The 24,810-nt window shown below is 38.5% G+C and overlaps 1 protein-coding gene across 1 annotated transcript in view; it reads right to left on the bottom strand.

Annotated features, from left to right (window-relative positions):
• MGAT4D (MGAT4 family member D) overlaps positions 1–24,810 on the bottom strand; it is a 116,775-nt gene that overhangs the window by 63,306 nt on the left and 28,659 nt on the right. The window contains exons 2-4 of the mRNA XM_020989857.2: positions 18,730–18,891; positions 2,420–2,560; positions 1,543–1,676 (exon numbers count right to left, since the gene is read on the bottom strand). Coding sequence (XP_020845516.1) covers positions 1,543–1,676; positions 2,420–2,560; positions 18,730–18,891 — 437 coding nt within the window. The remainder of the gene's footprint in view (positions 1–1,542; positions 1,677–2,419; positions 2,561–18,729; positions 18,892–24,810) is intronic.

Here is a 24,810-nt window from a genome sequence, read left to right as displayed (position 1 = left end):
TTTTCCTTGCATTTTCAGTGGCTGTCCCCTATGTCTGGAATGTACTACCTCTAGTGCACTCCTACTTCTGAGAATCCTAAGCCTCCTTCCAAACAAAGCAGAAACACCTACATGAAATTGCCTTGTATTTATTTTGTATGTACTCATATGCTTTCCCTGAGCTGGATGGAGACCCCATGAGACCAAGAACCTAATTTTAATCTTGACTTTGTATCCCCAGCACCTAGCACAGTACCTAGAACATAGCAGAGGTTCAATAAATGCTTGTTGAGTGACTGAACAGCACCAGCTCATGTCCCCACAATACAACAGGAGGGACTCAGGGGTACTAGCTGGTAAGAAGAATCCTGTTATTGAAGCTAATCCACAAAGGTACACAGGGAATAGCCAGAAGATCTCTGAGATGTCTTTCCAGGGACTATGAAATTCTGGCTGGGAGCATGGGTGATGTTTTTATTTTGTCTTCCAGCTGAAGGTCATACACTGAAAGAACAGGGGGTATGGGAGATGAGCAGCTGGCTATGCACTGAAATGGCTTATGGTAGCAGAACAAGGAGCTCCTGGCAAGAGATGGACCATGTTGGGCAAAAGCAGCAGCATGTTTGACAAGAGATTTTTTAAGCTAAAGTGTAGGGGCAGAAAGAAAAATGCCTGAATAAAGCTATACAACAGTATATTATACAGAACAAGAGGTAAAACAGAGTGTCAATAATCCTCTAAAAAAAAATAATAGGGAAGAAGATCTGGAGTAATATTTATGGCCTCATGTCTATTTATTAATTCAGTATGGAATTATTAAAAACAAACTTTAAATTGTAACAGAAGAGGGCAACTACCCACCTTTTAAGGTATCTCATATATGTGTGTGTTTGTGTGTGTGTGCATTTATACATATACACACACACATATATACACATGTAGATATAGAAACACAGACATACACACAAACATATTTCTTGTCTCCTTCACAAGAATATAATAAGCACCTGGAGAGCAGAGACAGTTGTCACTTTGTCTTTATATCCCCAAGGTCCTAGTGAGGTGTCTGGCACCCAGCAATCACTTAATAGATGTTTGCTGATTGATTAGCTGACAGAATGATTGGTGGGAGGTGAGCTGCAGGACTTCTAAAACACCTGTGTCTAGTATTTTGATTGCCAGAGGGAGAGTATGAAACCAATCATAATCCTACTAACAAACTATAGGAAGAGGGAATTTGATTATTACTGCTGTATTCCTTTACAAAGAAATTTTGTATATAAATAAGTTAATTGGCAGATTGGAATATTCATTTTTGAGCTAAAATTTCTAAAGAGGAAACATTGTACATTTCCCCCCGCAATACACTTAAAACCTGTTAGTTTGCAACTTATCAGATGTGAGAATCTGCCAATATGTTCCTCCCCCAAGTTCAGGCTTCCCAAGACGAATTCTAATGGAGAACTAGGGGATGAAATCTTAATAAATGCCAACCAAAACTTTTGTTTTGAGGTGTGAGGATGTGTTTTATTTTCCTTCACATGGCTACTTTTTCACACTCACCTCAGCTACAAAGACAATCACAAGACAGTCCTCTTCCTCTAATTTGGACATTTGGAAGAAGAGAGAAGTCAGCGTTCGTATCAGGTAACTTTCTTTTTCTCTTTTTATGGTGGGAACACCCATCACCACAGAGACTGCAAACACAAGAGGATGGAGCTGTATCATTTCAAGTAATAAACTTTTTTTTTTAGCCACAAGACTTTTCTTTTGATGTGACAAAATAATATATGAAAAAGGAAGGGAACAACTATATTAGTAAATGGGAAAGGACTCATTTTGTGTCATGTTATGTCAGCAACGTAAACCATGCTACACCCATTTCTGGACTATTTAATATACTTATGTCCATCAGCATGTCATATTTTCATGTACAGTTTGCAACATTTAGTCCCAGGCTTTCTTCCTTCAATTCTTTAGATATGCTCATGTTCAGGTCTTAGGATCACAGGTTTAGAATTTATAGCTGGAAGGGGATTTGAACCCTGGTCCTCTGACTCCAGGGCCAGGGTTTTTTCTGCTGCTCCAAGGGAGCTACACTTGACTAAGCTCCCATGTTGCTAAATAACAGGCTGGCACTCAAAGTAAGAAAATGATCAATTATGGAATCTCTGAAAAGAACTCTCAGAGACCATCTAGTCCAGAGGCCACAGGTTCCCCACCCCTCATCCTGTCCAACTTGCACCTCAAAGACTCTCCTCTACAATATCCTAGACAAGCAACCATCTGGCCATTGCCTGAAGGCTTCCACTGACACTGACCAGCACAGGTTTGCTTCTAAATGAATCGTTATCCCCAAGTAGCTTGCAGTAGCCCACTCTCAATCCCCTTAGTTTAACACAGATGCAATTTATTTTCTAAATTAAAGTGTATGCCTCACCTCCTGTTTTATTTTTCCCAAAGATTATATTTGGGTAAATACTGTTTTCATAAGCCCTTAGATGAGGCAGATGGTAATATAGGCTGCTAAGCTTCATGAAGTCTAAGCTGGAAAATCCAAGGGTTTCCAAATTCATATCACCTGAAAGAAGAGACAAGCGTTCCAAATCAACTTATCCTTTATCAGAATTTTGGAAAACCAGTTCTATGAACTATTTCAAGTTAAGATAGTTCAACTTCATAGAAGTTACAGGCTTACTACAACATATTAAATATTTGTTATTACATTCTCCTTACATTACAACACAGACTTTTTAGAATAGATGAAAATATTGTATTGGTTCAAACATAAAACACACATTTTCTCAAATCTGGATTTTCTAAAAGCTGAGTGCAACCTATACTAAGTATTATTTTCCAAATAATCACACACACACACACATATATATACACACATACACATGTGTACATACTTGTATATGTATGTACTCATGTATACATATATTTTGCTCTTTTTTTTACATTAGTACCTATTTATGGAATAAAACAAGCATTTTCATAACATAGTACAACAAAAAGATGATTGTATGTGAAACTGCAAACCTGTGTACAACTTGCTATTTCTTTCAAATAATTTACAACAAAATTATCATGTAAATTTTTTCTATCCTCCCCCCACCAGAGATGGTTATCATTAGAAACATAAACACACACACACACACACACACACACGTAAAATTATTCTATTACATATTCCTATTATCAATTCTTTCTCTGGATGCCACAATGTCCTTCATATGTTTTTTATGGTTGATTTGGGTATTTATAATAGTAAAAATAACTTAACAATATTTTTTTAATATTATGATATTATAATAATATTTAGAATAATAACTTATGCACCATATATTTTTTCTTTCAAAGAAACCTCAGGTATAAGGCATATTGTTTGTATTAATATGATATAGTAGCAGGACAGCCAGGTGGCACAGTAGATAGAGCACTGGCAATGGAGTCAGAAAGACCTAAGTTCAAATCCCACCTCAGACACGATACTTACTAGCTGTATGACCCTAGGCAAGTCACTTAACCCAGATTGTCTCACCACAAAAAAAAAGATACAGTAATGAAAGGTTCACAGGATCATAGATTTAGACCTGAAAGGGACCTAAGAGACCAGAGTTCAACCCTCTCTTTTTACAGATCAGGAAAACTAAGGTCTAGAAAAAGTTAACTGTCTTGCCCAGTGTCACACAGCAAGTCTGAAGCAGAATTTGAACTTAGGTCTTCTGGAATCTAAGACCACCGTGTCATCTTTGAAAGCAAATATAATACAGTACATGTAATCACGATACAGCACAACCTCAAAGCAACTTAACCCTAACCCATCTATAATTTTAAAATATTTATTCATTCAATAAACATTTATTAAGCACCTAGTATTATACTGGGCCCTGAGGATAAAAGCTAGTTCTTGCCCTCAAGAAGTTTACAAACTGATTGTCCTTATTCACCAGCATCCAACAAAGTTTCCTGAAATCCAGGATCTGAGGAGCCAACACATGACAGTTCCTGCAGTTCATATATCCATCATTTGGAGAAATTGGAGCTATAGCAGAATCCAAAATAATAAAAGCTCCTAAAATTAATAGAACAGAGCACCCAATTCAATATTTTTTTGGTCACTTAATGCCTTATATTCCTTTTGCATTTGTTCTGTATATATTTATTCATGTTCATGTAGTCTCCCCTGACAAGCCACGAAATGTAAGGTATTCATCAAGGGCAGACTATTTCATGTTTGCTTCTAAGTCTCCATGCCTAGTGCACTGACCAGGGCATAATAAGCACCTACGAAATACTCTCTCAATTTAGCTGCCCAGACAGTGCAAGTTCATTGTCTGATTGTGTCTATCATGTCTCCCACACTAAAGTCTTCCTCTTATGTCTCATCATGAAGTGGAAGTGAATTTGAATTCTTCAAGGCTCTGCCAAGGGAGCTGAAGCTTTGACAAGTGCTACAGGAAAGTTAAGTACTGGGTTGATTATGACCTGTGTCTAAGAACCAATCTAGGTAGGAGTGACCACAAAGTCAAACCAGAATGACCACAGTGGACTAAACTGACCATAAAATGAAAAAAAATTAGCTCCAGCAACTCTCAAAGGTGGTCTACACAAACTTATAAAGGATTACAAGTGGGGTTAGGGCAGAGAGTACCTGTGGTGATAAAATCATAGCTCCTTACTGTATTGGAAAAGTATTGTATGAGGTTAGGAGAGAGATAGATGAAGAAGGGACAGCCACTGCTCTCAAGAAGTTGGGGGTCAGAAGGAGAGGGTGTTATAAATAAGGTAATGTAATGACATGTCATATGAGAAACACAAAAAGCAAGAGTGTAAGGTCCATTCTTGTCTTTGCTCTTGAGTGTCTAATATGTGGTAGTCCCTGAAAAATGCTTGTTGATTAAGTGAAAGATTGCAGCTAGAAGATTCCAGTTATCCCTCCTAAGTTCTAGTTTTTCCTCAAGTTCCTTTTTCAAACTGGTTGTGTTTATGATTCATGAAAGAAAGAAGAGGGCATCTTCTCAGGAGAAGGCAAGGGTATCACCCAGATTCACAACTTCACTCTCCCTCAGCCTCCAAAATCCTTTAGTTGCCAAATCTAATTGACTCTAACTCCAAACATCTCTCACTTCCATCCCTTCCTCTTTACTCACACAGCCACTACCCTTGTCCAAGCCCTCACCTGGATTATTGCAATGGTCTCTTAATTCTGCAGTAGTATTCCTGCCTCTTCTCTCTCTCCTCTCCACATGACTGCCAGATTGGTATTCCTAAACCATAGGGGCCAACCACCATAAATGCCTTGCTCGAGAAGCTTTGGTGATTATTATTTATGAAATTAAAAACAAGCTCCTTAGGCTGACACTTAAGGTTCCTCCCCTTGCTGGCTCCAAAAAAACCTTTTAGGTTTTATTTTACACTATGTCTCTTCACACATTCCACACCTCAGCCGAATTGGAGCTGTCTCCTTATCTCATCCTGCTGTCTCCCACTTTGGTGTAGGTCATCCTCCTTAGTCTATAATGCACTCCCCCTTCACATTCTCTGAATGTTGAAGAACTACACCTCACTTTCCTTAAGGCCCACTTTGAGCACTACTCTCTCAGTGAGCTGTATTCTGAATGATTCTGAAATAGGTAGACCCTCATTTCAGACTCACTTCTACAGGATGCATCTCTACATGCACTTTTTTTTTCCATTTGCCAATGAAAATAAACCTTTCTCTTCACCTCACACACAGCCCATTGATAAAACACGTGGAACAAGAGAAGGTAGAAAGGATCTCCAGCTATCTGAAGACACATTTGAAAAAGAGGAAATAGTTTTTAAAAAAACCTATCAAAGAGATTGGAGGAAGCTACAGATTTCCTAGGATTTACTCTTAAAATGGCCAACAGGCCAGTGATGTTTGGGAATATGCACAAAGTAGCAAGAAGGGGCAAAATAAAATGAGTTAGCTCAATTTTTACTTCATATATCTTTGTACTTTAATGCGTAGTTTCTAATTTCCTTATATGACTCAGAAAACCAGGATTTCTAAGTGACTCTTATAAAGAATTCTAGTTATTAAATTATCAGACATCATCTTTAACTTCATATTTCCATGACTCCAATATAAAGATAATAACCTGTTCTTTTTAATGAAGTTTTAATGAAATCCTTATCCCACTAATGAGAATTTAATAAATGATTTTCATGTTAAAAGTGTATCTCTTAGTAAGATGTGCACAAGCATGAATAAGAAAAGCTGATATTTTTAAAGGCATACTAACTTGTTTAAGCCCCCTGACATTTCTACCGGAATGTAAAGAAGAGTTTTACAAAGGGCTCCCAATTACCCTTAAATTGCTGTCCAGCTCCAAAAAGGAAACCATGGCTTTTTCACCTATCAGCAGGCTGATGTCCAATGTCGGCAGCACAAAAGAATGAGAGAACAAATAAAAGACCTTGCAACACTGAACATACAAAACATATCTCAAAGGACTCATGCAATCCCGATGGAATTATAATCTGAAAATAGCGAGTTTATGAAAGTGGAAAGGAGGGGAAAGTGTAGGTTTGTCAATGAGATCTGGCTCAGAGAGATATCAAATGAGGTATTGGGATCATGAGATCATGGATTCAGAGCTGGAAGGGACTTCAGAGCATCATTGAATAAACCCCCTAATATTGCAGATAAGGAAACTGAGGCCAGAGGTCAAGTGACTTGCAGTTAACCTATTTGACTCCTTCATTTGAACAAGTCTCCCTTTGGTGGGCTGTTTATACATTATCTTCCTTTTCAAATTCTGATTTGGCATATAGGTGAATTGTTGGCATCATGGATGTAGATACTCATTCTACCAGTACAAATGGCCACCCCTCCAAGCTTCCTTATCCTATATGATTTTTGTCCATGTACTTCTATATGTCTTTTGTTGAAGATTTAGCCAATACATTTCCACTAAGTCTTTTAAAATGTCATAAACATCAATCAATGCAGCACTGGGCTTTTCCATCTGTTATCTGTCTCTTTCTTTACAGGACTGGCCCACCCCTTTTCCAGTTATGTTTCTCTTGAAAATCTTTGATAACACTTCATGTGCAAAAGTCACCATTAGAAATGTAACAAACTAACCTACATCAAAACAAAGTCGAGAGAGCCAGGAATAATGAAGACATGGCTGAACTGGGCATAATGTTCCTTAAAATGGAGACTCTGGGAAAAGCTGACCAATAAAAGGAAAGGGCCATTGGGGTGGAGTGTACACAAACAGGTAAACTAAATGAATGATGAACTTTCCTCTAACTAATGCTTTAACTGAAGTCCAAACTATGTATGGCCAGTAACTCCCGCTAAAACCATGGTTAAAAAAAAAAAGCCACTGGATTAGGCCATAAATTTCGGGTTAAATCAACCCATATATAAAAGAACAGGAAAATCCTTGTTGTTTGTCCTTCGTTTTTGAAGAGGCCCAACGACATCATGGGGTGATGTCTTGACTTCTGCATGAATTGCATTTAAGTGAGGCCATTACACCAAGTCATCAGCCTCACTCTCTCTTCCAGAGTCATCAAAGTCCAGTGGCAGGACAAAAGTCAAGACAACTGGCTGCAGTTCCATGATGCAGTGGATGACCTTGGCATCCCTGATGTCTGACCAAGCTCTCGGCATTCCACAACAGCTGCTTCAGCCGCCTTCATGGTCACTGGATCAAACTGTTCTCGTCCCCCATTCCTCCCTGGAAAGTCTTCACATCTTGGGGTAGACATCCCTCTGAGCTCACTGACAGGAAAAACCTAGTAAGTTGCCTGAGGCGCACAGCAATTGAGTGACTTGCCCGAGTTACTCAGCTAAAAAGGGTCAGGGGAGATTTAAACCCACTTGAACTTTCTTGACTCAAGGTTAAGTACTCCATTCACTACACTACCACTACCACACAGCCTTGCCCCTTCATTGACCCTCTGCATTTTGTAATCGAAAGGAGTAAACCTCAATCCAGTGGAGAAAACTGGACTTAAAATGTCTGTTTCACTGCACCTAGTATCAGTGATGTAAACGTGGAAAGTACTGCAGAGGCCATCTAATCTAATTCTTTCATGTGACAAATATGGAAATCAAAGCCCAAAGAATGACTTACCCAAGGTCATCCAGGTTGATTGGCAGGGTTTGGATTCAAACATGGGTCCTCTGATCCCCAATAGGCTCTTTTCATTTCTTTGTTTCTCTCTATAATCTGGCCATTCTTGGTACAAATTTTCTCTCCATTTTACTCCCTATTTCTCAATAACCGCTCTGAATCTCACCATTTCACTTTGAAATAGTTGTCTTTTATGAAAACTGTCCTCCATTCATGATTCTTCTCATTTTGATTCCTTTCTTTTAATTATGTTTTAAGATTGAGAAAGGTTTGAAGATTGTTCACATGAAAATCGAGCCCTGGATAATTGCAATGGTTTTCTTCCCGCTGGCAGTTAGCATAAACACCTAAGAAATATTCTTCTGGGGCCTACTAGTTAAATGAGAAGATGATAAGGGTAAGGATCTCATTTAACCATTTGTAAACATTAATTTAACAAACATCAATTGCCATTTTTTAAAATTTCTGGTCATGAGAGCAGGAAAGAATAACAGATAACTGAAACCCATAGTTAATCAGAAAAACTCATTTCAACCATGAGGTTTAATTTCCTCCACTGCCCAGTTGTTTATTTGTTTTAAAGCTGTTTACATGAAGCAAAGTCAATAGATTTTATTTCACCTTTTTCCTTTCCCCACATCACAATGTTAGATTGGTACATTAGTGAGACCCAAAATGTTTAAAGGGCTGAGAAAAGGGAGAAAAGGTAAGACAATCATCCAATAGGCCGCAATAAGCACAAACTCAGGCACTAAGTAAGCAACATTGGTAAACCTTTCCTCTCATTTTAGTGGGGTTTCAAAAATGCCGAAGAATATTCTCATGTGAAATGAGATCATCTAAAATGGAACTGTCTCTTTGATTCACTGTAATTCAAACCTTTATTTGTGGAGCAAGACACTGCAGCCGTCTTATCTGTGTGTCCTCTAAGCTTCCTGTCTCAGGAATAGAACTCGGTGTTTTCATCAGAATCTTTTGATGTCCAGGTGTTATCTACATAGGTAGCAAGATTGCTGTTCTGGTGCAACATAATATCAGTGTCTGTACTAACTTCTGCTACCCACTAAAGAATCAGAACATTTAGTATCAAAAGGCATGCAAAGAAAACAAATCAAGAAAACAAATAAGGTGCCCATGTCTTTTTTTTTTTTGCTTTTTGTAGCTGTATTTAAGATAGTATTTATATGTTTTACTTTTATATCACCTTTGCTTCTAAATATATCCTTTAGCCCTCCATCACCCAGGCATCTCCTGAAACAAAGAATAAAAAAAAGGAAAAAACAAAAACAAATAACCAACCCACACATCAATGCAGTCTGATAGCATATGCAAAATTCCACATCTATAGTTCCTCATTTCCGCAAAAAATCAACAGAGGTCCAGGAAAGGTATCCAAACTTAAGAACAATGCAAGCAATGGCTGAGCAAGACTCCAGAGGGCCAGTGAGGGATGAAGCATGCTACCCAACCTCCTGACAGGGATTACAGAGGGGAGGGGCAGAATGAGATGTGCATGTTTGGACTTGGCCAATGTGTAGACTCGTTCTTGACTTTGGTTATTGGTTGCAAAGGTCGTTGTTATTTTTAAATCAAGAGTGGGAATTGGAAGGGAAAGGGAGTAAGAGATAGCAATGCCAAAAAGGAAAAGAGAAGAGAGAAGGTGTTATTGAAGCATTTTAGAAGAGAGAATGAAAACAAAGGTCAAAGGGTGATAATTACAGAAAGGATAACTTTGAGGTCAACATGTCAAATTTAGTATATGATTTTTAAAAATGCAATCTGTAATAAATATTTATGATTTCATATACATTAACACTGTTTTCAGTTCTTTATATAGGGAAATGTGTGTCAATTGCTGTTTATTAAATTTTGAATGACAAAAATTGACATTTGTAAAAGATATTGGATTCTTTTTTGTTCATTTCCTCTCCACTATAATTACACAGCATTCAGTTTCGGTTCTTGCTGCTGTTCTTTCCTTTTGTGTTGTTGTAGTCATTATATATTATTGTATATTATTATTTGTATATGTTATATATTATTATTATTTATATATTATGTAGTCAGTATATATTATTTTTCAGGTTTTGCTTACCTTACTCTGCATCAGCTCACAGAAGTATTCCCAAATTTTTGGAATTCATATTCACCATTCTGACCACATCACTACTCTACTGAATAAACTCCAGTGGCCCCCTATTGTCTCTAGCGTCAACAGCTCAGTTTGGCTTTGAAAGCCCTTTCCGGGAGCAAAGGCCCTAACCAACCTTTCTAGCCTCGTCAGACTTTCACACTCTGATTCAGCCAAACTGGCACCTTGTTGCCTGTGTGTGGCACTCCATCTCCTCTCTTTTTATCTTTTCACTGGCCCCACTCCATGCCTGGAATGCACTCCTTCCTTATCTCTCCTCCCTAGAATCCCTCTTCCTTTAGGATATAGCTTAAGAACCACCTCCTACATGATGCTTTTCCTAATCCACTCTCACCCCCATTGTTGGTACCTTCCCTAACTCTCTTGTATTTCATTTTTTTAATCTTTGTATTTCTTCCATATATACTTAAATAAGTCCTCATTGTCTGCGCTGATAGAATATAAGCTCCTTGAGGGGAGGCACTGTGGGGCTTTGTGTCCCTAGCACCTAGCAACATACCTGGCACACGGCAGTCACTCAATAAATGCTTGATTGAATGATCATTTCTTACAATGCAACAGCATCCACTCCATTCATGTATCACACGCTGCTTAATCTTTCCCCACATGATATCTCCATAACATTAATTCAAAAAATATTTGTGATGGGGGGCAGCTAGGTGGTGCAGTGGCTAGAGGGCCCTGGAGTCAGGAGGACCTGAGTTCAAATCAGGCCTCAGACACCTGACACTTACCAGCTGTGTAACTCTAGGCAAGTCACTTAACCCCATTGCCTAGCCAAAACAAAAAACAAAAACAAAAACAAAAAAAACAACCCCAAAAATATTTGTGATGGCTTAAGAAAAATGACAATGTAGTCAACTGAAAAGCATCTACTAAGTATCAACTATTTTCAAGATCCTGAGCTAGGCCCTAGAAGGGAATACAAAGATAAAATGTAAAACATCCCCTACCCTCAAGGGGCTTATATTCTTCCAGGGTAAAACAAGTGTATCCTGCTCCCAACACTAGTTGGTAACAATGCTCACTCTCTTCAGATCTTACTCAGCACAAGGTTTACATGTCTTACGCACTCATCTTTTATCACTTTGTCTTAAAGCCATTTTTGTATCTGTCATTACCCCTTACCAGGTTGTGGACTCTACAATCATTCAACCAAGTATTGGGAAGGGGCCATGTCTTACTTCCTTAATCTTTGTAACTCCCCAAGTACTATACTGGCACCAATGAAATATTAAAAGAATATAGTAGTACTCCTGCACTGTGGACAGGCATTCAGTAAAGCCTCTAGGGAGTGAAATAGGCAAGAGTAACACAAAATGAGACGGTAGAGGTAAGCCTGGATTCTGTATCCTTAGAAAGGATACCCATATCTGTGAGGACATGCATTCGTTGAAGTATTCCATCCCTAACAATGAGAGTGATATTTTACAAATAAAGGATAATAAATAGATATTTGTTGAAATAAATAGTAGTAATCATAGTAACAATAATATATTGTATGCAGATTTACACATTTATCCCAGTTTATCCTCACAATAATCCAGGGAGGTAGTTGCTGTTATTATGCTCCTTTTACAGGTAAAGGAACTAAAGCAGACAAAGGTTAAGTGACTTGCTTGGGGGTAACAGCTACTAACAGTCTGGAGCGGCATTTGAATTCAGCTCCTCCTGACTCTATCCATGGTTTGACCTAGCTTTCTATAGTAGAATCTAAGATAAACCTTAGGATAAACACTATGGCAAATATCTTTCTATCTGTCAGGAATGGAAAGCTTTGTCAGGCCATAATTTTATCCCCTTTCTCTTTTCTTCCTTTTGAAGAATAAGCCTCAAGTGTGGAGACCTCAGACTTATTTTTTAAGTGTATTTTGTAATTTTACATATTTTGGGGTTTTTGGACATTTCACATCAATTGGTGGGATCTATGCAGGAAAAAAAACCCATTCCTTTGTATAAAGTGTACAGTTGTTTCAGAAACTCTTCGTGATGCCATTTGGAGTTTTCTTTGGTTTTTTTTTGGCAGGAAGTATTTTGTTTTATTTTAATTTTTCAAAATTTGTTTTATTAATTTATTTTGATTTATCAACAATCACTTCCATATGCTTTTGAGTTGAAAATTTTTCTCCCCCTTCCTCCCCACCACCCTCCCCAAGACAGTGCACAATCTGATATAGGCTATACGTTTACATTCCTATGAAACATATTTTCACATTAGTGATGTTGTAAGTAACAATTAAACCCAATAGGAGGAACCATCAGAAAGAGGAAACAAAACTCAACAGAAGAAAAAAAAAAGATAGCAATTCAACTTCCATAGTTCTTTCTTTGGATGTGGATAGCATTTCCCATCATGAGGCCTCTGGAGATGTCTTAAATCCTTGTATTGCTGAGAAAGGTTAAGTTTATCAATATTAGTCATCACACAATGTGGCTGTTATTGTGTACAATGTTCTCTTGGTTCTGCTCACTTCACTCAGCATCAGACCATAAAAATCTTTCCAGGTCTCATCATTTCTTATAGCACAATAGTATTCCATTACATTCATATACCACAACTTGTTCAGCCATTCCCCAGTTGATGGACATCCCCTCAATTTCCAAGTCTTTGCCACCACAAAAAGAGCTGCTATGAATATTTTTGTACATGTGGGTCCTTTTCCCATTTGTATGATCTCTTTGAGATATAGCCCTGGAAGTGCTATTGCTGGGTCAAAGGGTATGCACATTTTTATAGCCCTTTGGGCATGGTTCCAGATTGTTCTCATTTGGAGTTTTCTTGACAAAGATCATGGAGTGGTTTGCTATTTCCTTCTCCAGCTCATTTTACAAATGAGGAAACTGATGCAAACAAGGTTAAGTGACTTGCCCCAGGTCACACAGCTAGTAAGTATCTGAGGTCCAATTTGAACTCAGGTCTTCCTGACTCCAGGCCTGGCACTCTATCCACTCCCACAGAAATACTTGACTTTTGCAGTCACAAGACCTTCTGTTACATGCACTTTTTTCTCAATATCTCAAGAATCTTGAAATACAAGGCCATGCTTATTCTGGAACAGGAATACTAAGGTCATTTCACAATGACATTGATAGAGTTTGCCCAAATCCCACTACATTGCATGCTGTAATATGCACAGCAGCCACGCTCTGATAAACGATCTTGGCATGTCTACCCTAAGCACATGAAGACTGTTCCAGGCAGAAATGGGAGGAAATGGGCAGATGAGAACAATTTGTTCCAATGGCTGTGATGGAGGCTGAAGCATGTACTGTGGAGCCCAACAGAGCTTGGTTGGACCTAGAAGACACCAGAATCATGCACTGCATCCTAAGCCGTCACCAGTCATCCTGACTTTTGTCTTGCCACTGGACTTTGATGATTCAGGAAAGAGAGCGAGTGAGGCTGATGACTTTGTGCAACTCTGCATCATTTAAATCCAATTCTTGCATGAGTCAAGACATTGTGATGTCATTGGTCCTCTTCTAAAACAAATGATGAACAACACTGCAAAGCCCTTTAGTAACACTGTTGCACTAGTTCTATACCAAGAAGCAATTCCCATATATAACATTCTATCTAAGGAGTGGCTCAGAACATGCTACAGGATTGACCTAGGAAAAGGATGTGTTACCAACAGTGTTCTCCAAACCCCAGAACTCAGTTCACTTGGCAGTATATCCTGGCACATAACCTCTTCTGGTAAACACACCCATAGAAATCCCTCAGAACAGCTGAATCCAACAATCACACACTAGTGACAAAGTCCTACCTGTTTCATCTTCTCTCCCTTCTTCAACACTATAACATATAACAGTATCGAGCTACTTTCTAATCCCAAAAGGAAAGTGAAATGTCCCTCCCTGACTGCGTGTTGGTTACAAGCAACACCCCCCCACCACCACCACAGGATAAAAGCAGGTGCACTTCTCAAGGTTACTGACTGCAACCTTGCTGTCCCCACAGCTCAGATGCTCTGCCTTACTGATTGGACTAGCAATCATGATCTCTATCCCTTGCTTCTTTTTGGTATTTTGTGTCAGGTTATTAATTTAGAAACATTGTAATGTCCCTTAGGCTTGCACTTGCATTGGCTTTTACAAATAAAACTTTCACTGTATATTTGTACTGGGATGACACTTTTTTCCCCCCAAAGCAAGATTTATAGTAACAAAAGGCTACAAGGAAATTGAAATCATAAATCTTTGCCACATAACTCTTCCTTTATTTCTTATCTCAGTTTTCCAAGTTAAAGGTTAGATCTACTTCTTCCCCTTTAAGCAATTCAACTTCCTCTTTTAATGTCAGTCCTAATTCCACAGTTGAATTACCTGCTGCAGAAACAAAGATGAGTTCATATCTATTTTTTTATTCAAATGAACACACTAAATAGCTGCTAGAGATTTTCAGCCACAGAATAACCTTGTTGATTGTCTTTAATTCTGTTAATTCTCCCATTAACTTTCCAAATGCACTAGGATTATAGGCATTAAAGACAGAATGGTGCATAGAAATCATCTAACCCTAAGAGACAAGGGTAAGCTGCAGACACAGGATTTGAGCCCAGGTCCTCTGATTCAAATGCGTGGTTCTTTTGGCTACAACACACTCCAATTAGAGGCAACTAGATGGCACCATAGAATATAGAGTGCTAGCCTGTAATTAGGAAGACCTATCTTCAAATGACCTCACTTATTGATTGGGTGACTCTGGGCAAATTACTTGATTTCTGCCTCAGTTTCCCCAACTATAAAATGATAACAATAATAATAATAGCATTAGGTCCCAAGGTTGTTGAGGATCAAATGAAACATTATTTGTAAAGCGCCTACCACAGTGCCTGGCACATAGTATGTCCTTGGTTTCTATGAGGACCAGTGACATCACAGAGTGATGTCTTGACTCATGCATGAATTGGATTTAAGTGAGGAAGCACAGCACAAAATCGTCAGACTCATTCCCTCTTCCTAAGTCATCAAAGTCCACTGGCAAGAAAAAAGTCAGGATGGCTGGCAATGGCCTGGGATGCAAGGGATGACCTTGGCATCTTTGATCTCTGAACAAGCTCTAGGCTCTCCATAGTGCCTGCTTTAGCCTTCATTGCTATTGGAACAAATTGTTCTCATCCACCCATTCTTCTGGGGGAAGTCTTTGCATGTTTGGGGTAGATATCCCCCAACTCACTGACAGGTTTGTGGCCTGTCAGTTACCCTCAACCTGGTTTAGTATGTAGGCCGAGATTATTTCATCAAAATGTGACTGCAGCACATGCTACAGCTTCTTGGAGTCCCAGGTGAGAGCTGAGTGACAGATGGATGAGCAGCCCTGAAAAGGGCTCGGCAACCCTCAAACCACATGTGTTGGTCCCCTCTGCACACCCGTACATCCCATAGCACACAGTAAGGTGCTTAATAAATGCTTGCTTTCTTCCTTCTATCAATTCAATTTGGTCAATGTTACTTCATTCGATTTTTGATTACACAGACAACAGGAACATTTTTGAGTTCCCCAATAAAAACTTTCATTTTCTTGGCTCTGTATTAGGCCCTTTACTCTCTCTATACCCTCTCTCTCAGTAATCCCACTAGCTGCAAAAGGTTCAGTTATGGTATGTATGCAGATGACTCCTAAATCTGCATATCTAGGCTTATGCTGGAGCCTCATCATCATATACGTGATGGAGACCACCACCTGGAAATCCTACAAGTAACTCAAACTCAACATGTCCCAAAAAGAACTCGTCTCTTCCTCTCTAGGAATATCTTCCTCCAAACGTCTTTATCAGGCAACAAGACCACCACCACTCTCCCAAATGCTCAGCTTTACAATCTCAGAGTCATCCTACACTCCTTTTCCACATTGCCCATTTCCAATAAGTTGCTAAATCTAACTGGTCCTGCTTCCACCACCTCCTTCACATCCATCTCCTCCTCTTCTCTCACACGGACAACCACCACCCTAGTTCAGGCCCCTATCACACCTGCCAGGCATTACTTTCTCTTCTCCAGTCTTTTTCTACACAGCTGCTAAAATAGTTTTCCTACAGCACAGATCTAACTATGTAAGCTCCTGCTCAAGAGAGTCTTTAGTGACTGCCTCTAGAATAAAATAGGATTTAATTTTTCTACTAAATAAAATGCTAGTTATTATTTTTACTATTAATAATCATAAAACACAAAGTCATCACCTTGCCCTATCTATCACATCCTGAAGAGAATACTGGCTGCAAGGTAATGGAGAGGTCAAGGGGACATCTAAGAACCATGATTGTCTCCTGTGACTCAGCTTATTCATGGGAACATGTCAGGTTAGCACAGAATCTTCACAATATGGCTCTAGTGTACCCTTCCAGACTTCTATCACATTACTCCTCTTTATGAAGTTACACAGTTGAATTTCATTTTCTGGCCATTTCCTCACCAGCTGCCATGCTGCCCAGCCCCAAAACCAAGCCCTGGAAGGTTTAATCTTTTCATACTTAGAATTCACAGTTGGGGGCCTTGCTGTGATGGATAGTGGTTGGCTCAGTTGATCACTTCATTTAGGCTTAGGTTGCAGCTACTCTTCACTCCCTGGTTATTTCTTCACTACCTATATCATGCCACTATACTCAAAAGACCCACTGCTGTCTCTTCCTCCATCCTCCACATCCTTTTTCTAGTTTCAGAAGCTTAATCAATACAACTTTGACCCCAGTGGCTTCAGTCATCATCCCTAAAACTTTCCAAACCAAATTATCCCTCCCTGGCTACTATTACCCTAAATGTTCTATTTCCCTCCATCAGAAGGTAATAAGGGGAGTCTTTTGGGTCTATATCTCCAGAGCTTAGCATGTGGCTTTGGCACATGGCAATATGTTTAATATTACTGTATTTCACCACATAATTATCGCAGATTTTGTCAGATTTTTTTTTTGCAAAAAAGTGGGGTACAACCATTATGTGAAGCTTTTTTTTTAAATTGTGCCGGTATTACTTAAAAATCATTTATTACTAAATTGTATCACTGGCAGACAAACTGTACAGTTTAGCTAGTGCAGGAAGATGCATACCATATCATGGGACTTACTCATGGAAACTTTGCCTACCCACCCTCTCCTCCTGTGACCTCTCACACCTATGACTTTTCATTGGGTTGAGTGACAATACTGTTAGTACTGCAGCGCTCTAAACAAACCATGCAAATATACCGACAATGCACATGCCACACACTGAGAAATCTAGGTTCTGAGAGATAAATGCATATCCATATGACACGGGGGAATACACTGCTGCTCTGTTGACCTTTTAAGTGGAGTGACAGAATTTTATATCATGTGATGATAATGCGATGAAAGGTTATAAACCAGTTTTTGAACTGAAAAAAATAGGGTGCAATGACCATGAGGTATTTATAGCAGCTCTTGTTGTGGTGGCAAAGAATTGGAAATTGAGGGGATGCCCATCATTTGGGGAATGGCTGAACAAGCTGTGGTATATGAATGTAATGGAATACTATTGTGCTATAAGAAATGAAGAACAGGCTGACTTCAGAAAAACCTGGAAAGATTTGTACAGTCTGATGCTGAGTGAAGTGAGCAGAACCAGGAGAATGTTATACACAATAACAGCCAAGTTGTGCGATGACTAATATTGATAAACTTAACCCTTCTCAGCATTACAAGGATCTAAGACATCTCCAGAGGCCTCATGATGGAAAATGCTATCCACATCCAAAGAAAGAACTATGGAATTTGAATGCAGATTGAAGCATACTATTTGCTATTTTTTTCCTTCTGTTTTGTTTTGTTTTGTTTCCTCTTTCTGATGATTCCTTATATTGGTTGTAATTCTTCCTTATGACATCACTTACATGAAAATATGTTTAATAGGAATGTACATGTATAGCCTATATCAGATTGCAAGCCATCTTTGGGAGGGAGGAAGGAAGAGTAGAGGAGAAAAATTTAAAACTCAAAAGCTTATGGAAATGATTGTTGATAAATCAAAATAAATTAATTTAAAAAAGAAAACAAAAAAATTTAAATATAGAGAATGTAAGGTTTAATGCACATGAGTAGTAAAGAGAGTTGCTCCTGCCTACTTTGTGGCAGGGGGCATCTTGGGTAGGGATAAAAGGAGAGTGCTGAGAGAGGCAGAATGAGATGATGCAAACATGCATCCAGAAAGAAGGCAAATGGGGTGCTATAATCTGGAAGTTCATTTAGGTTCCCATAGGACAATGAGTCTCACATGTGCCTTGGAAAGTCCTGATCTCAACATTACTCTGAAGCCCAAGGACCCTATGGGATGTGATAGGGGGAAGTTAACACTGCCATCCAGCCAAGAAGGAACAATCACTTCCCTGAATTCTGCCTCCCTAACATGGAAATGATCAGGCCTGATATTCATGCAGATGGAAGAGAACTGAGTCTGAAAATCAAAATTCTGCAGAGAGAGGGAGGAGGGGAGAAAGGAAAAACCTTTTCTGGAACAAACCTTTAAGTTCTGCAGCAGGAACTGTTCTTTCTGAACTGGTACATTTGATCTTATTCAAGGCATTCGACAGCTCCAGAGATCTTTTTTTATTTTCTTCTTGTAAAAATGACAGTTTTTCCTGAAACTTCAAAATCTGGTTTTTATAAGTTTTGGCATCATTTCCTGCAAAAACAAAAAGTGGAGATTTTTCTCTCCTCTGGAACAACAAAAACAATGAAAAATCCAAATGATATTCTCAACTCCACAGCTAATTAGATGCTGCATCTTTGTTCTAATCCCCTCTTCAACACTCTCCTTTACTACCTGTAACTCAATTTCTGCCTTCTAAAATTCTGCATTTCACCATTCTACTGAAACTGACTCACCCAGGGTCACCTTCAGTCTCAGTTCTTATCTTTCTAGACTTTTCAGTTGCATCTGATATGGCTGACCACCACACCCCAGACTTTGGAAACATTCTCCACCCTTAGCTTCAAAATAACATTGTGCTCTATTGATTCTCCCAGCTTTCTCTCTGATTGCATTCACCTTTTACCTTGGGCATTTTTTCAAGGTTTAACACTTCTATTTTTCTCAATCGACACTCACCGCTCTTGGATCTCATTTATTCTCATAGTTTTGACCACAATGTACCTGCATGTAAATAATTTTGCTGCTTACATCTACACCTGGCTTCTCACCCTTGTCCCAGTACCCTATTTCTAACTCCTTAGAAGGCATCTCCACTGAAGTGCCCCTGACACCTGAAACTCTCCCTGAGTCAAAATCTTCGCTACAAAAATTATACTCCTTTCCCAACATCTCCATGAATGTCAATGAGGATAATCATCCTCCAAGATCCTAGAATTATATCTTGGTGTTAGTTTTTATTCCTCCTTTATTCAGACTCTCATCACATATCTGAAGTACTTCGGAAGGAGCTGGTAGAACAGTGGATGGAGCGCTGTACCTCAGGTCAGGAAGAGTTGAGTTCAAACCCAGTCTCAGACACTTACTGGCTGTGTGACCCTGGACAAGTTTGCCTCAATTTCCTCAATTGTAAAATAGAGATAATAATAGCACCCACATTCCAAGGTTGCAAGGATCGAACGACATATTTGGAAAGCACATAGCACAGTGACTGTTAGATAGCAGGTACTATCTAAATACTTATTTCCTTCTCCTTTTTCCATTAGTCTCCTCCTAGGCGGTCTACTTGCTTCCAGTTTCTCTATTCAATATATAACTCCTAATCCCTCCTTCATACATTTCGGATAATCTTCCCTAAACTCTTGCTTTTTTCATGACCTAAGACTCAGTTTCCATTAAGACAACGACCACAATACCACAAACAAAAAGAACTTTAAAATGTTACCACTGAGTCCAAATTAATTGCAACGAATAACCTTGATCCCACAGAACATAAGGGGCAACACACCTCCTTCCTGTCAGTAGAGAGGTGGAGGGCTATGGGTATAGAATGTTGCAGACATGGTTTTGCCAGTTGGGTTTTGCTCAAATATTTGGATTGAATGAGAGATGTTATGTTGGGAAATGAGGATGATATAAAAAGTATAAATATAAGTTAATTGGGAAAAATGAGGGAATAGGCCTAGATCACCTCTAAGATCCCATCTAGCTCACATTCTATGACTGTCCTTTGCCTATTCAAAAATCCTCATTGAGTCTTTACTTCCAGTCTTTTATTTATTTTTCACTTTATTTACTTTTTTCTGAACTTAAAAATTAAAAACAGAATTTCCATAACATAGTAGAATAGGAAAAAAAAAGATTGTATGATACTAACTTTTTTCCTTTTTTTCTTCCCTTTCCTCCCTCCCCCACCCTAGAGATGGTTACTATCTATACGTGTGTGTGTGTGTGTGTGTGTGTGTGTGTGTGTGTGTGTGTAAAACATCATTTTGTACATACTTCTATTTATCAGTTCTTTCTCTGGATGCAGATAGTGTCTTCCTTCATATGTCCTTTGTTGATAATTTGGGTATTTATGATAGTCAAAATTAGTTATTCAAAATTGTTCTTAAAACAATATTGCTATTACTGTATACACTGTTCTCTTGGTTCTGCTCATTTTGCTCTTCATTATTTCATGCAAGCCTATCCATGTTTTCGGAAGATCATCAAGCTCATTATTTTTTATAATAACAGTACTATTCCATCACAATCATATACCACAACTTGTTCAGCTATTTCCCAATTGATGGCCATCTCCATAGTTTCTAGTTCTTTGCCACCACAAAGAGAGCTGCTATATTTTTGAACATAAAGATTTTTTTTCTTTTTTCCCCTGATCACCTTGAGAAACAGACCTAGCAGCGGTATTACTGGATCAAAGGGTACAGGCAGTTTAATAACGCTACGGGCACAATTCCAGATTGCTCTACAGAATAGTTGGATCAGTTCACAGTTCCACCAACAGTGAATTAATGTCCCAGTTTTTTCACATCCCCTCCATTTGTTATTTTCCCCTTCAATCATTTTAGCCAATCTAATAAATATTAAATGATATCTCAAGTTTGCTTTAATTTGCATTTCTCTAATCAATAACGATTTAGAGCATTTCTTCATATGGTCTACAAATTGTTTTGATTTCTTCATTGGAAAACTTCTTGTTCATATCCTTTTACCATTTATCAATTAGAGAATGACTCATATTCTTATAGATGACAAAGTTCTTTATATAGCCTATTCTTTTAAAATCTAAATTCCTCAGTCTAGTAACCTGTTCTCCACAAACTTCCTTCTGCTCATGCCTTGAATTTATGTTACTTGATTTTCTGTTCCAATCCTTCTTCCCAGCCCTCAACAGTCAGGAAAACACAATAAACTCTACTTCTATAGATGCCATTTCCTCCATCTAAATGAAGCCTCCTCCTGCCCCACCAAACACACACAATCCTTCAAGAAAATCTGGTTCAAAATTCCCTACCCTAAAGATCTGGGATCAATTCCACTCATACCTTTACTTTATTACAAATTTCCTCAGTATTTACATATTTATCTATCTTCTATGGTTTTTTGTTGTTAGTAATTGCTTTAAAACTATTTCTTCGGAATTATCTCATGGCACCTCTATTAAGCTCCTCTAGGGTGAAATCCATGTTTGTCATTTGACATGATTCAACAAAAACCATGAGACTTTAGCATAAAGTAAAGAGCTGTGGATTTCTCAAATCAAGCTATTTATGTTGGCAGCTAGTCCAAGTTTGCTCTGGGATGGCAGTTTCAAGATTTCCCTCAAAATACTTTTTCTTCTTCCTTTATCGAAACTCTAAGTCAATGTAAATATTCTAAACAGACTCTGCAGTACACACCTAGATCTTGTACCCTTTTCAACATGATCTGCCTAGACAGGAGATTTTTAACCTGTGGTCTATGAACTTGGATAAGGAAAAAAAATTACATCTTTGGGGACAGCTAGGTGGCAAAGTGAATAGAGTACCAGCCCTGAAGTCAGGAGGACCTGAGTTCAAATGTGACCTCAAACCAAATGACACTTACTAGCTGTATGACCCTGGGCAAGTTACTTAACCTAATTGCCTTTAAAAAAATTACATCTTTATTTCAACATAAGTAGTTTCCTTTACAGTACTATTTCATAGTATTTTATTGCATACATTTCAAAACATTATTCTTAGAAGGCTTAACCAGGCTAACAAAGGAGTCCAGGACACAAAAAGGTGAAGGACCTACTCTAAGGTTCTTCCAAGCTAAGTTTATTTCAGATGCTGCATTGAACGGACTGCATTTTAAAAACTTTTGCCACAAAAAGAGGACAAGTAGCTTATGGTCTTTTTGAATGAATGATCTCCAGTTCTTTCACCATCTACCAAAAGGCTGATTTGTGATGATACAGGCTATTAGGCCAAATCCAGAGAAATAAGAAAGGCCATGGAGAGAGATAGCTAAAGTGACCAAAAAGATGAATTTCATTAGTGTAGACTTGGACTCCAAAGGAATTCTATTTAATCTAATCTACTCATGACTGGTATGTTCAAAGGGACCTTACTTCTGCTTACAAATTATAGACTGATACATCTGTAAGAGGCTCTAAGTTCTTCAGTAAAAAAATCACATAGCCCCTCACTTTCACAGTCCATTCAGAACTGGCCTGTTAACAGTACAGCACTTAAATATACAGGTGGCTTTATTTCACCCTAGCCAGGATAAAGAAGGGAGACACAATATAAATGTCTTGTATTCTTCTTGGATGAGCTCAGCAAATTGCTTTGTGTATCAGCAATGAAGCTTTATATTCCCTGAAATCCTAGAACTGAAACAAAGTGCTTGATAAATGTGAACTGAATTGAGAAAAAGAAACTAACAGACAATTCTGGTAAAAAAAAATTTAACCGTACAATTTTCTAGGGTGATGGGCTTACATATCACAGAAGGCATACACTTTTCCCAGAAGGCTTCAAGAAGAAGCCTGCTAACAAGGGGAGTGGAGTTGTGAGTTGTGGCTAAACTCTGTCCCTGATAGCAAATGAGTGAAGCCTAGATTAAGTGAGACAAGGAGCCAGAAATCAAAATAAAATCTTCCACAGAAATCAGAAAGGCATGTTTCAGTGGGTCATTTAGTCAGCACTCTACATCTTTTCCACATGGTTAAGAACAATAAAATGCTACAAGAGACATTTGCATCAATATAGCAATACAACAAATAACTGGAAACAGAAAGGTACAGAACGTATCCTTAGCTGTGCTCTCTGCTGTGTGGCAAGCCTTCTCCATTCCATAGTTCCAATTATGCTTAGTTATTCAAGGCTTATCATCATACCTTGTGCAGTGACTTTTACCCTTTACCTCCAGTTCCCAATGGTTACCTCGATTACAGGAGATGACTCAGCCTACTCCTCTGCTAAGAAGAGTGAGCTCCATTAGCCTCACAGTTCCCAATCACCACCCTTCTCATAATCACTCATTCTTTCCTCCATCCTTCTGGCCTCTGATCCTCCATGAGAACAACAAACACTCTTGACTACCATGTTTCCTTATTTTATGACTAGCTTAATATTAACCATCAGAAAGTCATAGAACAAAGTTATCTGTGCTATTATATCTTTCATGCAATTTTATGATTTTGACACATAGAAGGGAGATATCTTGCTGGAGAGCCTTTAAGGTGGCAAAAAAAAACCCAATACGGTAAAAGATACAGAGAATACAATTATTTCTTTGTGCATATTACTTGAGACTGTTTTTAAGTGTGACTGTAAAGATGCTGGCCATTGTGGATAAGTATCATTTGTATAAGTCTGTCTCTTCTCTCCTCAAATAATATTTGCATTAATTATATAAACTGACATTTACCTATGTTTTGTCATTTGCAAAAAACACTTTACAAACTTGATGCTTATAACAATCCTGAGAGGTAATTACTAAATGTATTATAATCCTCTTTTTACAGATGAGGAAACTGAGGTTCAGGGAAGTTGTGACTTTTTCAAGAATATAAAGCTAGTAAGTATCAGAGGCACAATATGACATTGTCTAGCATAACTCTCAGTTCAGCAGTCTATCCATGACAGTTCTCACTGAAAGGATGTAGGGAAAGAACTTTGTAAATGTCAGAAGCATGATAGGAGCCATATGCTTTATAAAGCTACAAAATTTACTGTAAGTGGGAGCGAGCATCTTTTTCACAAAAATTGATCATATGGGGCAGCTAGGTGGCACAGTGAATAGAACATTGGCCTTGGAGTCAGGAGGACCTGAGTTCAAATCCAGCCTCAGATACTTAACACTTACTAACTGTGTGACCTTAGACACATTACTTAACCCCAATCTCGCCTCACCAAAAAGCAAAAAAAAGAAATCTGATTATATGCTGCAACACGAGAGGCATCCTGGAACAGTGGTTAGGGAACTGGTCTATACTGGTCTCTCAGCAAAGGAGTCAAGATCTGGGCCTGGAGTCTTGCCTCTTAAAACATCCTGGCTCAATGATCCTGGGCAAATCACTTAATCTCTCAGTTCCCCAGGTGAGTCTCTAAGACTAGAAATTGCAAGAGTAATTGTGAATCTGCATTGGTGGAGTTTTCAGACCAGGAATTCCGTATACCAATAAAACTACAGCTT

Source organism: Phascolarctos cinereus, unplaced genomic scaffold, assembly GCF_003287225.1.
Source record: "Phascolarctos cinereus isolate Bilbo 61053 unplaced genomic scaffold, phaCin_HiC Scaffold_9;HRSCAF=440, whole genome shotgun sequence".
NCBI lineage: Eukaryota > Metazoa > Chordata > Mammalia > Diprotodontia > Phascolarctidae > Phascolarctos > Phascolarctos cinereus.
The sequence above is the reverse complement of the archived record's forward strand: the minus strand, read 5'-3'. Positions and strand labels throughout refer to the sequence as shown.